At 40.6% G+C, this 18,357-nt stretch overlaps 1 protein-coding gene across 1 annotated transcript in view; it reads left to right on the top strand.

Annotated features, from left to right (window-relative positions):
- The window catches only part of LOC149833240 (aspartic proteinase 39-like), a 70,885-nt gene extending 62,991 nt beyond the window's left edge, over window positions 1–7,894 (top strand). The window contains exon 10 of the mRNA XM_090012765.1: window positions 7,679–7,894. Within this exon, the coding sequence (XP_089868891.1) occupies window positions 7,679–7,827 (149 nt within the window). The 3' untranslated portion in view covers window positions 7,828–7,894. The remainder of the gene's footprint in view (window positions 1–7,678) is intronic.
- Window positions 7,895–18,357: the final 10,463 nt, after the last annotated feature.

The raw sequence follows: 18,357 nt of genomic DNA, 5'->3' as shown, positions 1-18,357 counted from the left end.
CGGTGCACTAGGCAACAGTGCTACCTTCTTCTAACTAGTCCAAAGAATATTGAAAATTTTATATTAAGTGCAATATAACCATAAAAAGATCTTTTAACTTGGAAAAAATCTAGAACCCATCAACCAAAAAATATTATGATATTGAGATGATCAAATGTTTTGTTTATATTTAAGGAGATAATCAAGTATTTTGATTATATTTAAGAAAAAGAAAAATATCTAAAAATCATATAAGATACTAAAATATTTTTAAATAATTTTCTTTAATATATATTATAGGTGTGTTAAATATAATATATATTTATTTAAATATAAATGTGAGAAGTTCATATTTCAAATGAATATACTCTTTAAAAAATGTTTTTGTTATTAATTTTTATTAAATTAAATAAAAAACTATGACTCGCCCAAGTCACTGAGTTAGGTTTGGGCCGTTTGGCCGATCCGTTACTGAGTTCCATGCGTCACGAACAACCAACAGATGCTTGTGCAAAGCGCATGCTAAAACAGACTTTAGCGGTGTTCATGACCACCACTAAAGAAAAAAGTTTTTAGCAGCGGTCAGTGGCCGCTGCTAAATGGTGTCTTGATGGATGCACGGGTGCACACCTGTGTGTCCTTTCATGTTCGCACGATAAAGTGTAGGCAACTACGCCCTGATGTTTGGAATGATTATTAGTGTTCAAGTGATTTGAACATATACAGACTTTCCAAGTCTGTAGTCAACGAGAGATAGCTCACTGCTGGCCGTCCATCGGATTTCCGGCGGTGCATGAGGCACCACAGTTGTCCTATTGGAAAGACTCCAGAACCTACCACAGTATGTCATTTTGCAGGGGTATAATGGTACCATTACACGTTTCATAACTTTTCCCATCGCCTGAGAGGCTGTTTGAGAATAAGTTGGTTGGCCTGGGTGGTTAAATGTGATATTTGAAAAGTTGGGCCTGTTTTGTAAATATGCCAAAAATTGTGTGTTTATTTGAATTACTTTAATTTTTAGAATTATTGGTTACTGCAATTTATGAGTACGTGTGTGTCACATTTGCTTGCACCTTTTTTTATTTCTTATTTTGGATCTTGTTTAATCTTGAGTTGATAAATACTCATTATAGTTAGTTTTAGGTTTTTTTATATCCCACCTGTACATTTTTGTTGTTGGTCTTCCAATTTTGAATCATTAATGCTTGAATCCTGGTTTTGATTCTTTAAAATTATGACTATATACATCATATCCAGTTATATTGGAACATCTGGTGCTTTCTCTTGTTGCTTGTGGGCCGTTCTAGTTGTTTTCTGTTTTTCAACAGCTTAGCAGACCATAATATCGACATCTTGTCTTCGTATTACAATCAAGTTGATGCATTCACTTGGTCTTACGGATCTTATCATCTCCAGTTTGTCTGTGAGGACTTGCGTGATGCTGAACAAGCTCCCTCTGTTCTTCCCCCTTTCTCTCGTTTCCATCTGTTCATTCTTTTGAGATGTTTGAATAGAAAAGAGCTCTATTTCAACACTTAGGTGCCATATTTATTGTTCAATCTCTTCACATGTACACTAGCAATCCTCTCATATGATTTTTCAACATGTTGTTGGGTATCGCTAAGCAAAGCAGCTTCCGTACTCTGTATTAAATCTCATTTGAGGCCTCGCCTCTCCCCCCCTTCCAAGCACTCGCAACTGATGAGTTGTGGAGCCTGATTCATAGTTGTTGCCCTTGGAGGAAGGCGGGTCCGGGGGCTCCCTCCGGTGCGGGTCCAGGGGGGGCGCCCTTGGCGGGGGGTTATAGGGGGGCAAGCCCTAGGTGTTTCTTTGGGGCTTATGTTTGAGACCCGATTTCTTATGGATCAGACTCGATTTGGTTAGGGTTAGGGTTGTCGTCCTTGCCTTGTATATATTTTCTTTTTTCTTTCTCCCTCTTGTAACAAACGAAAAAGAGCAATAAGATTTCTCTTTGGGCGGCCGTGGTTTTTTACTCTCTCTCGGATTTGAGGAGAGTTTTTTTCACGTAAATCTATGTATTCTTCCTGTGTTTTGTTTGATCGTTCTTGTTCTTTATTTCCTTTTGGTTGTTTCTTGCTCATGGTTTTCCTAACAACTGGTATCAGAGCAAGGTTCATCAAAGAAAGAATGGAAGAGAGAATGATAAAGATCGATCGGTTCGACAGCAAGGATTTCGGTTTCTGGAAGATGCAGATCGAGGATTTGCTGTATCAAAAGAAACTGTATTAGCCTCTATCGTGAAAGAAACCAGAGACGATGGGGGAAGAAGAATGACTATTGTTGGATCGGCAAGCCCTAGTGTGATTCGTCTCACCCTGTCTCGCAATGTTGCGTTTAACATTGCAAATAAGAAGACGACGACGGATTTGATGACGACATTGTCAAACATGTACGAGAAGCCATCCGCCTCTAATAAAGTGTATCTGATGCGGCGGATGTTCAATTTGAAGATGGTTGAGGGTGCTTCTATGACAGATTATATCAATGAGTTCAACACCATCACGAGCCAGTTGAGTTCGGTAAGCATCGATTTCGATGATGAGGTAAAAGCCCTCATTCTACTCTCCTTTTTACCCGAGAGTTGGGGTGCGACGGTAACTATGGTGAGCAGTTTTTCGGGCCAGAAGAAGTTGAAACTCTTGAAAATCCGAGATATGATTCTTAGTGAGGATATTCGGAGAAAGGAGTCGGGAGAATCCTCAGGCGCTGTTTTGAGTTTCGAAGGCAGAGGGAGGAACTTCCAACGGGGCTAGAGTTCAAACCGTGGTAAGTCAAGGTCAAAAGGAAGGAATAAGTCAAGACCTCGTGGTGACCTTGTGTGTTGGAACTGCGATAAGAAGGGTCACCTAAAACGAGATTGCAAAGCCCCAAGAAAAAAACGAAACCAGAACCAGGAGACTGATAAGTTCGTAAATGCGACGGTTGAAGAAACGACATTTGAGGACGCTCTGATCTTGAGCGTGGACAGTCCGATCAAGTCGTGGATTCTAGATTCAGGCGCCTCGTTTCACTCCACTCCGTGCAAAGAGTTTATGCATAACTTCGTGGCCGAAAAACTCGATAAGGTTTATTTAGCTGATGATGAGCAATTAGATATTATGGGGAGGGGTGATGTGCATATTAGGACTGCTTGTGGGTCCAAATGGACATTGCATAATGTTCGTTATATACCCGGTTTAAAGAGAAATCTGATCTCAATAGGTCAGTTGGATAGTGCAGGATATAAAACGGTATTTGGTAATGACTCTTGGAAAATTGTGAAAGGGATCCTAGTTGTTGTACACGGAAGAAAATTGGGGACCCTTTACATGACTGATAACAATAGGGACATTGTTGCATCCTTGAGTTCGGAAGCAGCTGCTAAGCTTTTGCACTATAGACTTGGCCACATGAGCAAGAAAGGGATGAAAGTGTTAGCATCAAAGGGGTTACTGCCAAATCTGAAGTCTGTACATGTTGGTTTCTGTGAGGATTGTGTGCTAGGCAAACAAAAACGAGTCAGTTTTTCTAAGATCGGAAGAGAACCGAAGGTAGAGAAACTGGAGTTGGTGCAGACTGATGTTTGGGGGCCAACCCCTGTCTGTTCCATTGGAGGCTCACGATACTATGTGACCTTCATTGATGACTCCACCAGGAAGGTATGGGTTTATTTTTTGAAAAATAAATATGATGTGTTTGTCACTTTTAAGAAGTGAAAAATAAAGGTGGAGAATGAGATCGGGTTGAAAGTCAATGGCTTACGGTCTCTGACAATGAGGGTGAGTATGACAATGTAGAGTTCAAAGCATTTTGTGCAGAAAACGGAATTAAAATGACTCGGGCTGTTCCAAATCGACCACAGCAAAATGAAGTCGCTGAGAGGATGAACCGAACTCTCAATGAGCGTGCAAGGAGCATGAGACTGCACGCGGGTTTGCCAAAGGCATTCTGGGCTGATGCAATCAACACTGCAACTTATCTTATCAACCGAGGTCCGTCCGTCCCACTTGATCTAAAGCTGCCAGAAGAAGAATGGACGAGAAAGAAGGCAAATCTCTCTCATTTAAGAATTTTCGGTTGTATTTCCTATGTACACATTGACTTTGAGAAAATGGATAAGCTAGATGCTAATGCCCTAAAATGTTATTTCATTGCATATGGTTCAAATTACTTTGGTTATCGTTTCTGGGATGAACAAAGCCGGAAAGTAATAAGAACTAATGATGTAACATTCAATGAGAATATATTTTACAAGGATAGGCCTGGTGTAGAATCAGAGGGTACAGGGAAACATGGAGAGATGACGAGAGAGATTGATTTGGAGGAAATCTCAACAAATACCTTTGTTAAGAATTCTGAGACAATCGAGGTAGACAGTAACACAGAGCCAGTCACTCCTGCACCTGAGTTGAAGAGATCTGTTAGAGTACCTAAACCTTTGACTCGGTATTCCCCGTCTTTACACTATTTACTGTTGACTGACTCTGGAGAGCCATAACATTTTTCTGAGGCAATGCAGGTGAAAGATTCGGTTAAGTGGGAGTTAGCAATGCAAGATGAAATCAAGTCTTTGCAAAAGAATGAGACTTGGGTGCTAACCAAATTATCAAAGGGGAAGAAAGCATTGCTGAACAAATGGGTGTACAGAGTGAAAGATGAGCCCGATGGCAACAAAAGGTACAAGGCAAGATTGGTGGTCAAGGGATTCTTGCAAAAATGAGGGGATTGACTACACTGAGATATTCTCCCCCGTGGTAAAATTGACCACCATCAGAATGATTCTCAGTATTGTGGTTGCAGAAAACATGTACCCAGAGCAGTTGGATGTGAAAACCGCCTTTCTCTATGGAGATTTGGAGGAAGAGATTTATATGGTGCAACCTGAAGGATTCAAAAGCGAGGGTAAAGGAGACTTGGTGTGTAAACTGCAAAAAAAACTATATGGCCTAAAGCAAGCCCCAAGGCAATTGTATAAAAGGTTTGACACTTTTATGTGTAACTGTGGATTCAGAAGATCCGAGTTGGACCATTGTCGTTACTACAAGAACTTTGGTGAGTCTTATATTATTTTGCTTTTGTATGTAGATGACATGCTTCTTGCAGGTTCTAGCATGCAGGAAATAAACATACTTAAGCGGCAATTGTCAAAAGAGTTTGAAATGAAAGACTTGGGCCCAACAAACCAGATTCTTGGTATGCGGATCACTCGAGATAGAGAGAAGGGAACTCTAAATCTATCACAGGAAAAATATATTGAAAAAGTATTGGAAAGGTTTAGAGTTCAAGATGCAAAGCCTAGGAGCACCCCACTTGGAAGTCACTTTAAACTCTCGAAGGAGCAGTCATCAAAGACAGACAATAAACGAGAGAAAATGGCTAAGGTCCCATATGCCTCAACCGTTGACAGTCTCATGTATGCCATAGTGTGCACCAAACTTGACATTGCTCATGCAGTGGGAGTTGTGAGCCGTTATATGGCGGATCCCAGACCAGAGCATTGAGAAGCTGTGAAGTGGATATTGAGATATCTAAAGGGGACATCAGGTATGACACTTTGTTTCAGTAGGAGAAGTGCAAACTTGCAAGGTTTTGTAGATGCAGACCTTGGTGGAGACGTGGACGGACAGAAGAGAACTTCCAGATATGTGTTTACATTTGGTAATACCGCGATCAGTTGGATGTCAAGACTTCAAAAATGTGTTGGCCTCTCAACCACAGAAGCTGAATATATTGCTATTTCCGAGGCCGGAAAGGAGATGGTGTGGTTGAAGAATTTTCTGAAGGAGATTGGCAAGAAACAAGACAGAAGTGTTAACTTCAGTGACAATCAGAGTGTTTTGTGTCTTGCAAAGAATCCAGTATTTCATTTAAGGACAAAGCACGTTCAATTAAAGTATCATTACATTCGAGAGAATATAAATGATGGGACATTGTCATTAGAGAAGATCCTTGGTGCTGAGAATCCAACAGATATGTTGACAAAGGGTGTGACCACTGAGAAACTGAGGTTGTACATTGCATCAGTTAGACTCCTTCATTGAGCATGAGGGAGGACTGTCGTTCCAAAGATGCAAAGAATAGTTTGGGAAGACAAGTTAGATGAAGAATTCTTCTTTGTATCAGTCTCCAAGTGGGAGATTGATGAGTTGTGGAGCCTGATTCATAGTTTTTTCCTTTGCAGGAAGGGGGGTCCGGGGGCTTCCCTCGGCGCAGGTCTAAGGGGGGCATCGCCCCCCCCAGAAGATTTTTTTTTTGGCTTATGTTTGAGACTCGGTTTCTTATGGATCAGACCCGATTTGGTTAGGGTTAGGGTTGTCGCCCTTGCCTTGTATATATTCTCTCTTATCTTTCTCCCTCTTGTAACAGACGAAAAAGAGTAATAAGATTTCTCTCTGGGCAGTCGTGGGTTTTTTACTCTCTCGAATTTGAGGAGAGGTTTTTCCATGTAAATTTGTGTGTTCTTCCTGTGTTTTGTTTGATCGTTCTTGTTTTTTGTTTCCTTTTGGTTGTTTCTTGCTCGCGGTTTTCCTAACTGCAACTCCCCTCCCTTTTCTTATCTCAAATAAGTGGGCACTCTATCAGTGTCACGGGCTTAAAAGCGAGGCCCTCGGGACACACCCCGGTGTTTTCCAACACTGGAGGCAGGCCTTTCAAGCGCACAAGCAATTGCTCGGCAAGCGTGCAGGTGCAATAGCACAAGCATGCGCGTTCACAATCACATAAGGAGATCCAAAAGGCAAAGAGATCAAGAGAGAGAAGAATGCAATAAAGTAAGCAGAATCTTCTATTAGCAAAAGAACACAAAGGATCTTAGGGCAAAGCCCATTACAAGCACTTAAAAGAGAGCAAAGATGTATGCACATCAAATAAAACAAAGTGAAAACCATGGTGGTGCAGAACAATCAGAATATTTGGTGATGTATTGGTAATCCTCATCTAAATTAGAATGCAGGTTTTTCGCGTAGGAAACTTGCTTTTGAAGGGCTAATTTCGGCTACTTGCAAATTTGTAATTTGCAAAACATACAAAAGCAGTAATAGACACTATTCTTTTTCTGTCACCATCCCTTCGTTTAGTTGTCTTCCCTCTCAAAACCAAGGGCGTAGCTAGGGGGGGCAGGACTGGGCTGTAGCCCAGTCCTGCCTCCCGAAACAGTTAATTTTTTTTCTTTTTTTTTTAAAAGCCCAGTCCTAGCCCAGCCCTGATTCCATATGAAATAGATTTTTATCCATTTTTGTAGCCCAGTCCAGTCCTAGCCCAGCCCTGACTGCAGCAAATAGTTTGATTTGTCCATATGAAATAGATTTTTATTAATAATTGTAGCCATTTTTTATTTTATCTCAAAAAAAATTTTGCGGGTGCGCTGCCCCCGAACCCCCGACTATCGCATAAATAAATTTTTTTTTGCTACACCCCTGTTTGCCTCCCCCCTCACATGAATCCTAGCTACGCCCCTGCTCAAAACCCTTGCATTATTCTAGGGTGTGTGGCATTTGGATATCACCCTTGTACATTTTGGAGTGGCTACAGTATGCAGTGAGGACGCCTATAGTAAGGGTGTTAATTTTGTTGACATAACAAGGAGTAATTTGTTTTGTTTGTATAATTTAATTTGATTCTGGCTGTGCTACTATTTTATATTTGTCGCAAATTACTTTTAATCTGTTTATGGTTTTCAGAGGTTTTTTTTTTTCAGGTTCATCAAGCATCAAAGTCAAGGATTCTAAGACTGGAGCCGTTTATTCTGTAGGGGCCCATAACATTTCTTTAGCCTGTAACCTAGATTCACCAAGATTCTCTTTAATACTATTTCTACTCATCATTCTTCTTAATTTGATTCGTTAAATTTGGCTGGTTTGCGCAGCTTGATTGATTTTGTTAATTTTATCTGTTCAATAAAAAGGTGGTGTAATTTGTGTGTCCATGCTCAAGTGTCTTTACAAAACCAAATTCTGCAAAAATCTCATGCACTGCACAACCACTTGCCTTAATTCATCCATCAATTCCGGGACATATTCTAGTGCAAAAGCAGTTTGCAAAATATCATGATTTTATGGAGGACTGTCTCCAAGCATGCATGTTGGGACTCTCATTACAGATCTTCTGAAGGAACTGGGTATTATATGGCTTCTGGAACTGAGAGATCATCACTCACACTGAAAATTCCACGACTTCGGCATTATCTGGAACTTTGGGTGAGAGTAGTTAAAGGATAGCGTCTGCATCGGTCCTAGAGGTAGTCCTCCATTGACAACACAGTCGTCGAAATTGAGGACCTTGAACACTCTGGGATCGACCAAATTCTGTGGGAAGCTTCCACACTTTACATGAACGTTTGTAACAGGACACATGGGGCAGTTGTTCTTTATGTCCACCATGAACTGTGGTGGGTTCCTGAAGCCCAACTGAACTTGATGAACCGAAGGGCCGTTGGCTGCGCACTTGGATCCAATCACTGCAAATAACATTTCACTTCTCATATAATGAAGTATGTTTTTTGACAATTGTGAGTAAAAATATCACTGCATTTCTTAAACACTGAATATGTAAGTGGGTTCCAATGTAACCTTTGAAATTTTAAAATACTCGCCCTTCAGAAAGTAGAAATTTAAGACTCTAATTACCTCCTGTATTTTTTAGTCACCCTGCTGGTACGTTACCTACTAATATGCTCACAAGAAGCTATTATATATGGGTGTTTCTTCTATGGTGGTACTATACTACCGTAACTTATTGTGGTACACCCTTGATTTATATAGATCTAAGCTCCAATGGATCATGTTTAGCCTATTGTACTTACTGTTTTCGTGTGTTAAAAATGGCTCAAAGATGATGTTTTATATAATTTTTAAGCCAATGTTGTTTACATGAATTGTAAGTCGTTGATTCTTTATTGTCTCAAAAATAAAATCTTGTGGTATATTAGACATGATGAACCTTCCAGCATAGTAAATAAAACATGTTAAATATATCTTTGTGGTTAAATCCACCATTTGATGGCTAGATCCATCTAAACAAGAGTATGTACCACCGTATGGTATCATGGTACGGAATCATAATGTATTTTCCCGTTATAATAAGAGGATGTATATGTTTTTGAGAAAATTCCATTTAGGGGACAACCTTCTGCCCTTAATTTAAAAAAAATGTGCCTTACTTTTTTGAAATACTTGAAATGAGACAGGTTTATTGAAAACTGTCAAATAAGTACTTTAGTGAAAATCCACCATCTTGAAAAACATGATTCTTTTTTGGTTTCCTTTATTGTCCTTTAAAATTGAAAAATACTCGTTTATCCTCACAAGAAAGGAAAGGGTAAATATTGCAGTTGTGTGTGTGTGTGTGCGCGCGTGCGTGCGTGCACAGTGTTTATGAGTGAGGGAGGAACACGGGATAAATTTAAAATGGCCACTGTTTCTAGGGCTTCGCTTAGGAGCCTTGAGATTTTTTTTTGGATTGATAACCTGAGGGAACCACACCCTCACGAAGACCTGATCTTGCTGGCTAAGCCTGTCATACCTGCGGTCGTACTCTAAGGCTAGGATCCCCTGCTCCTGAAGCCTATGCTACGTGTTGGCTTGCACAGATGAGCGACCCTCGTGGGAATCGAACCTTGACTGCCCGCCTAGCAGCCAAGGCCCCACCCCCACTAAGCCAAAACCCTTGGGGCGAGTCTTGCATTGGGATGGAACTTGGAAGCACCATTTCCATGGATAGGAGATCTAGTGATCGGACTGAGTACGTGCAAGGTACTCTCTCCAATCACAGGAGGCCTTGCATCCATTCATTGGGGAGGGGGGTCCCATGAATAAATGTGTGGCATCTCTTCATTGGGCCAAGTACCATGCTTTGGTACTTAGTTTGAGTACCAGATTTGCTGTGTTGCCCAAGTGTGGATTTGCCAATATTTGGTGCTAAGGACGGAGTTGTCAAAAACGTCCTCTTCTGAATGGTGCTGAAGTGTGGTGTTGAGACTGTCAACTCCCTTCTCCATACCTTGTTTTGGCAACACGTCTGCTCCCAAACAGCACAGAGCATGAGAACGTTGGTGGCTCCCAAATATAGCCTAAAAAGCATTTCAAGCGATCTCTGTCTCTGCCCCTTAAAGAGGTTTGGCTTAGTGGGATAGGAGCCTAGGCTGCTAAGTTGGCGATGCTGGTTCAAATCCCATGGGCGTCACTCCTTGCTGAGTTTGTGCAAAGGGTATATATGCCCACGGAGTTTTAGGCTGCCAGGATAGTGATCTTAAGTCCGGCAGGCAGAGCCAGATAGGCCTCAGATCTTGGGGGTGGTTTCTCCGTATAAATAAAAAAATTAATAATATCTATCTCTGAAGGTTAAGAGGTGCATTTTCTTCATTTGACAAAGGCAGGAAAACCCATTCATTGCCCTTTGGACTTTTAGGTGGTTGGATTGGGAAGACCATGAGAGAGAGATGCTTGACTGGGCTTTTTCTGCTATGTGGGGTCTGGTGCAACTGGCCAGCATACACTAATGCAGCCCTCTCTGGTTTGCAATGAATGAGTTTCTGAGTCCATGCCAACCCTTGCAACCATTCTGGTCAAGTTGGTGCAACCGGTAACCCATGACATGATCGGCTTAAAACATGGATGGTTACTGCTATAGACGCAAAGAGAGATCAGACAACATGGTTGGCCAAAGAAAAGGAACACAGCTACTTCAATTATCAGTGAAAGAACTACATAGACAAGAATTAACACATAGATGCAGAGTTTTCCAGACCTTGGATGATCAGTGAAGCGACTGCAATCGTAGCCCAAAAAGCAAGCTTGAACGTTGATTTGGTTGGCATTGTTGTGTTGTTTGCAGCAATGCGAGAGAGAGAGAGAGAGAGAGAGAGAGAGAGAGAGAGAGATGTGGGTGGCCGGGGAAGACGCGTTATCTATAGGAGAGAGCAGGGGGAAGGGAGTCACATGCAGAAAAGGCAGTGAAATTTTGTGGTGGTAAAATTAAAATTTATGTGCATTGATTGCTAAAGCTAAAATGAGTATCACCGCATCTTTAGTCAACATTTTACCGCCGTGTACCTTTAACTATGTTTTCTTTTGTTTTGACAGGGGCTCCAGGTTTTCCTGCTTTCTCCGAGTCCGGATCGGGTGCAATCACATAGCACAAATTTGTGCATTAAGCACCTGATTGCCCTCCATCAGGCCTTGGCCCGCCCCACAACTGACAAGCCTGTCCCCAAGATGGAGGGTGGTCAGGTGCTTAATGCACAAATATTTGTGCAATCATATTGCACATGATCTTTTCACGCTTTCTCTGCCCTCCATGCATGCACTTGTAACTGAATAAACGCCCCCGTATCACACGCTGAGGACCTGTTTCTGACAGGTCCTCACCATTGAGATTTCATGATTGGCTTTTGAATTTTTTTTTTCATTACCATTTTCTGATAGTTTTGGTATTTTGGTTCCTTCAAAAGCAAAGAAAAGATAGGTTTGGTATTTTGGGGAATGTGTAGTGTTGTCACTCTCTAGCTGCAAATAGGCCGATTCATATCTTATCGTATAGGAAAAAAAAATACAGAATAAGTGAATCGGCTTATTTTTGACTCATTTGTTAGGGATAAGCTTTCAGAGTTTTACACTGCAGTGATTTTTTTTTTCCGAGTAAAAAGATAAAGAAAAAGTTTAAAATATTTTTTAATGTTTTTCAGGACTGGTTAAAAAATTAGCCGATTCAGCTTGATTTGGTTCAGAATCAAATCAGCAGATTCCCTGAATCACTTTGAAAATCGATTCGGGATATGATTCTGACAACATTGAATGAGTGGTTTTGAAAAATCTGAGGGTACGATTGTCACCACGTGAAACAGGACCAAGTTGATGAGGTTCCAACTCTATGTACGGGTAGCTGAAAGGTTTCTACTTTCTACCTGCTACTAGCCCTACTAACAGTAGTAGAAAACTGAACAGATTGGCTGTGTTCCATGTGATGGCTAAGTTCACCCTTTAGGTTTAACATGGTGGAGATGCCGTCCCCATTTTGTTAAGATTACATCTACATTTGTAACAAAAATGCCCTGATATTTTGAAAATATCATGATTTTTTACTGTTTCAAATGGCGACCTAAAATGTCATTTTTTTTTTGAGATATTTTCAAAATATAGCAGAGATTTGTCACATAGGTTGAGACTTGGTTATGAGGTGCAACAATGTGAAATAAAGTCCAGAGTTGAAAATAGGTCAGGTTGGGTGGACATGGCCCAAGGTTTAGTAAACCTATAATTAAAACAGTAAGGTTCAGGCTCACATAGTATTTTGGTCCAATTGGCTGGACAATATCAGACTATTCTAGTCTCACTAATGGGCTGAATCAGTTCAGAACAGACATCTGCTGAAGATACTGAACACATCTCAGCCAACATTCACATGAAAACCTGCCAACAGTTTCCTCAAAAAGTTGAAATATAATTCATTTATTTATGTTTTCTGAAGGTGGGGTCTTGACTATTTTAACAGAATTTATGACACGAATTTAACGGATGTAATTTTATCGGATAAAATTGTGGGAGGGGGTCATAGAGGAGATAAGATATTGTAGGATGACAGGCTGTATAGCTCTAGATAGAAAAGAATGGAGAAACAACACCCACTGGTCCCATGTAGTTGAGACCTTTTTTTTTAATGACAAAGTTCCATGCTGAAGATGGTAATCTTTGGGTGGAGTTACCGACATCCAAATCCTTATGGAGCCCACCAGTGAAAGGCACCCCACGTCTGGTGGGAGTCGAACCTGAGATGAAGAGGTCAGCACCTTGTCCCCAGGCCTGCTACCACTCGGGTCGGCGGGTGGATGTAGTTGAGACTAGAATGATGATGACTTAATTGGCTTTGGATCCATACCAAATCCGATTTCATCAAATACATGGTCAGCTTATTCTTCATCCAGAAGAGTTTGTGTTAGATCTGGCTACCCAACATGTGCCAACTTCAGACATCCTGTGCATGTATTGCGTTGCAACTGAGACTCAGTCTCAAGTTTCCCTCGAGTTAGGAAAAGCATTGCTTTATATTTTAGTGCAAATGTGTTCATCAGAATTATTTTCGCTATGTACATTTCAATGTGGATTTAGACTCTCTTTGGGAGCTGTAGTTGAGTGGCGTTGGGCGATTCATTAAATCTCCATTGTCTCCATCCATTGGGAACACTGCTTTGGGAGGGGAGATGAAATTGAGAGCGGCGTTCAAAGGGGCAACCACAAAAAAAAATCAGTGGATTTCAATCACGTTCTTGCGAGGATGTTGTCAAATCTGATGATTTGGTCACCCCTCCCAACAATGCAGATGGCTCAAGTTCATAAGGATCCATTTAGATCCGATTTATATTGTAGATTTTTACCATTTGGATATTTGTATTTTAATTCATTTATAATGGATATTGGGAGAGGGTGATTGAGTCTAGGTTGAGGAAGGTTGTCATGATATCGGAGAATCAATTTGGTTTTATGCCTGGAAGATCAACTATGGAAGCTATACATCTTCTTAGACAACTTATTGAGAGAAATAAAGAGAGGAACAAAGATTTGCATATGGTTTTTATTGATTTAGAGAAGGCATACGATAGAGTACATAGGGACGTTCTCTGGTGGACAATGATGAAGAAAGGTGTTTATCTCAATTACATTAGTACAATTAAAGATATGTATGAAGGAGTAGTAACCAATGTCCGCACTTGTGGAGGGGTGACAACCAATTTTCCTATAACGGTTGTGTTACATCAAGGATCTGCTTTAAGCTCTTTCCTATTTGTCATAGTGATGGATGAGCTTACGAGATCAATTCAAGAAAATGTGCCGTGATGTATGTTGTTTGCTGATGATATTGTTTTGATTGATGAGTCTAGAGCTGAGGTTAATGCTAAATTAGAATTATGGAGACAGACATTGAAAGCAAGAGGTTTTAAGTTAAGTAAGAGTAAGACAAAATACATGGAATGTCGGTTTAGTAAGCAACAAAGTAGTGATGAGAGTGTAGTGAAGTTTGGTGAGCAAGAAATACCGGTGGATGATTGTTTCAAATATTTGAGATCTATCATTCAAAAGTATGGAGAAATTGATGAAGATGTAAATCATAGGATAAAGGTTGGGTGGATGAAATGGAAAAGTGCAACTGGAGTGTTGTGCGATCGTAGAATGCCATTGCAGTTGAAGGGAAAGTTTTATAGTACGACTATTAAGCCCGCTTTACTATATGGTACGGAATGTTGGGCTGCCAAGAGACATCATATTCAAAAAATGAGTGTAGCTGAGATGCGTATGCTGAGATGGATGTGTGGAAATACAATAAAAGATAAGATTCAGAACGAGGAGATACGTAAGAAGGTAGGCGTTTCACCCATTGAAAATAAGATGAGAGAGAATCGTTTACAGTGGTTTGGACATATTCGGCGAAGGCCTAATGATGCTCCAGTTAGAATGATGGAGAAATGGGGAAATATATTAGTTAAAAGAGGTTGGGGTAGGCCTAGGAAGACATGGATGGAGATGATAGGAAAGGATATGAATGCTTTGAACCTCACCGAGGACATGGCATTGGATAGAAATGATTGGAGGAGAAGGATTCATGTGAAAGACCCAGAATGATTTTCTTTTTTGGTTCATTTCGCCGACCCCAATTGTTTTGGAATGAAGGTGTAGTTGTTGTTGTATAATGGATATTAAATATATGTTGTATTAGATTCCATATCCAGATTTAATTAGATTATGATAAGTTTATCTTTTTAGAGAGTTATCAGACTTGGTTTAAAATTAAAGAAAATATCATTTATTTATAGAAGAAGATCTCTGTAAATGAACAGTTAACCACTGCATCACTCTGGAACAAAGACTAATTTGAAGATGAAGTGATTATGCCAATATCTGAATTTAAAACCATGTCTTGATTGGATCAGATTTGGATCAACACTTGTCCGGGTTCGGGTTGATAATGACTTGCTGACTCAATGACTTTGAGCCATGAGTTGGGTTTGAACTCGGACCATTTTCCTTGTTACTGGAGGCGGCCACTGGGCCAGCATGCATGTCTGCAAGGAATTATGTCCCAAGAATACTCACTCCAACTTACCCCCGTGTCGTGTCCTCTTTTTATACTATTCTTTATCGAAAATTATACAAGAATTACGTGTCCCGTGTCTTTTTTTTTGTCCATGTGACAGCACTAAGGAAACTTGGACAAGTCCTTCCCAGCCTGATCATATTGTATGGGTTAGTGCTGTAAATTTGGAGGTGGCAGAAATTCATTTCCATGATGACCATGTGACTTGGATATTGTACAAACACGCTAAGCCCATTTAACGCTTTAATAATGACAAAAACATTAAATATCATTTTAAAAAACAGGGTGGATCATACTATCTTAAGCAAAGGTCACAGATTAGATTATAACCTGACAACTTGGGGGAATCACCTCAACTTGGATATCAAAAGAATCACTGGAAAGGGTGCATGATTAAGACTGAAAAACTGGTTGTCATGGGGTGCACAGTTTTTTTTTTCTATTTTCTTTTTATTTAGTGTAAAACTTACGGTTATTATCCATTTTCTTTTTCCATCAAAACAGGAGAAAACCATCACCGGAGTAAGAGAGACTTGGTTGTGTTGGTCAACATTTCCAGCCTACGGTTGCTTCTCCGGCAATGTAAAATCGAGGTGCACCCATCGACCCTAGGGAGTTACCATGCTTCCACAATATGCAAGTAGGGATGGCAGTGGACCGGGCAGGGGACAAGGTCTCCACCCCCGCCCCGTCTCAAAATCCTGCCCTCTATTCTCACATGCGTTTTGATTTTAACCTCCATCTCCAGTCCAAACGGGGTGAGGTGGGGCCCAGTTTTTCTCGGATCCATTGTCATTCCTAAAGAAGAATTGGGGACAGGACGGGGCAAGGCGGGGATCGGGACGTGAATGGGGCAGGGGAAAGCGTAAGTCCATCCCCGCCTCCATCCTCGCACGGGTTTTGATTTTAACCGCCATCCCCGTTTCATGTCCTCCATCCTCGGTCCAAACGGAGGAGAGGATTGGATTAGGGGTGGCAATCGGGTTGGGTTGGCGGGTCAGCATACCTCAACACGAACCCGACCCGTTTATTAAACGGGTCGGCTGTGGCAAACACAAACCCGACCCATTTATTAAACGGGTAACCCAACACGACACAGTTAACCTATTTAATAAACGGGTTGGCGGGTTAGCGGGTCGGGTTGGTGTTAGCGGGCGGGTTGGTGGGCAGGTCGGGGTCGGGTAAACGGGTTGGCGGGCGGGTTGGCAGGTTGGGTTTGGGTAAACGGGTTGACCGGCCCGCCTAACCCGTTTATTAAAAGGGTCAGCCGGGTTGGCATACCCCTAACACGAACCCAACCCATTTAATAAACATGTTAGGCGGGTCGACCCATTTACGACACGAACCCATTTAAATCAAACCCGAACCCACCTAAGAAGCAGGTTGGCGGGTCGTGTCAGATTTTGCCACCCCTAGATTAGATGGGCCCACAATCTTACTATGCTCATATGAAGTATCAAGTGACAACTTTGTTGTCGTTGTTTGTGAGAAAGTGGTGACCCAGATGATGGGCTAATTGGGGTCAGAGGACACACCATTTCCTCCAAAATGAAGGAGTAGGTTTGAGCTGTGGATGGCAAATGGACCACAATTGCTGAAAGCAGACTAGCTTGTGGGCCAATTTTGGGGTAAATTTCTGCATCCAGCCAAACAAGACCTCACATCATGCCTCTAAAGGGATTTGAAATCGGGCCCCACTTATAGGTTTAGATCCATCTTAAACCTGTGAAGACACATACATAGTCAACTAATTACTAAGTTTAACCTGTTTCTTGGGTGTGGATCCAACTGGACCTATCTCTTTATACCGGGGTTTGTTCTGAATATACAAATACAAAGCCCATGCACCACTAAAGACCTTTTCACTCTACATGCACTTGTCGAAGTTGGCAGATTGTCGGTAACACCGGGTTTGGGTGGATGATTCTAGCCTAATCTTGCTTTGGATCCAAATCCAGTTAGATCTAACTCACTAGTATGGCTAAGTGTTTATCCTGATCAGATAAAGGTAAGGTCTAACCTAGTTCTGATTAGCTTAATGGCTGGATCTGTTTGGGAAAAGTTGTCTTTAGGCTGACCTGGATCCTGATAAAAATCTGGATCTGGGACTGATTAAGATCAAAATCTTTTTACATATAAAGTCAGATTTGATTATGATTTAAATACTAATTAAGAAGACCTGTATCCTGTACGTTCTCTTCTTATCAAAGTTCAATATGATCTCATTATTTCAAATTGGAAAATTCTGACATCCAAAACAGTTTGGTCACCAGTTCAGTTATAGTTTTGCAATTTGCAGTTCAATTTCTTGTTCAGTATATAAGTGACTGTGGAGTGAACTTAAAGAACAAGCCATCGCCGCCATCCTGCAATCAGAATCCAAAGTCATGTTTTTTTTTTTTGGAATTTAACAAAAAAAAAGGCAAGTGTCGAGTCACATTTACGCATGGTGACAAACTGGAGGTCGTGATCTAAAAATGCAACAATGTGACCTTGGAATCATTTTCCTTATATGAATGAACTTTTAGATTCCTTCCGTGTTCGTTAAAGGAATTGAGCAAATCGTGACTTGGCTCGGTTTCATGATCAGTTGGAATAGCTGATGAGCCGAGTATGAACACAGGGTGTTTGGCTTGATACAGCTCGTGTGTATTATATATACAGAGAGAGAAATATTAAGTGTAAAATATATTTTTTAAATGTAATATATATATATATATATATTATAAAAAAATGATTGTATGGCAAAAATAACACATTTTCTGAAATGCTTCACAATTTTTGAAATCTACCCTATGTTTAAATCTACAAATTGCCAACTTTTTTAGGATCTTTTTACCGTTCGCACAAGCAAACTTCTTGAGGTTTGTGCAATATATCAATACGCTCTTTGGGTATCACAAACTCTCACTAAAACGAAGATTCACATGATTTTTTTTCAGGCTTTAAGAAGTTTGTATAACCAAATTTGCAAATCTCACATAACTTAACAAATACCATACTAAATTCGCTATATACTACGACATTTGCAAGACATCGTGCGAACATCCCTGGATGAATTGATCCTCTAGGTTGTTCATAAATGTGTGGCAGCGTACGCATATAATATGTGAATTTTAGTGACGTTCACACTCCAAAATGACCATTATAAATAATGTACGACTTTCATGAATCATGCCTGTGAATATTTCTAGATGAATTGAATTTATGGTTGTGGAAGTAGTAATGACTTTCACATTTGCCATTGAATATGCTCTGTAATTTGTAGAATTTTTTAAATAACGCAAATATTCG

This window comes from Nuphar pumila, chromosome 7 (genome assembly GCF_984573655.1).
Source record: "Nuphar pumila chromosome 7, dmNupPumi1.hap1.1, whole genome shotgun sequence".
Classification (NCBI taxonomy): Eukaryota; Viridiplantae; Streptophyta; class Magnoliopsida; order Nymphaeales; family Nymphaeaceae; genus Nuphar; species Nuphar pumila.
This window is presented reverse-complemented; position numbering and strand designations above follow the sequence as displayed.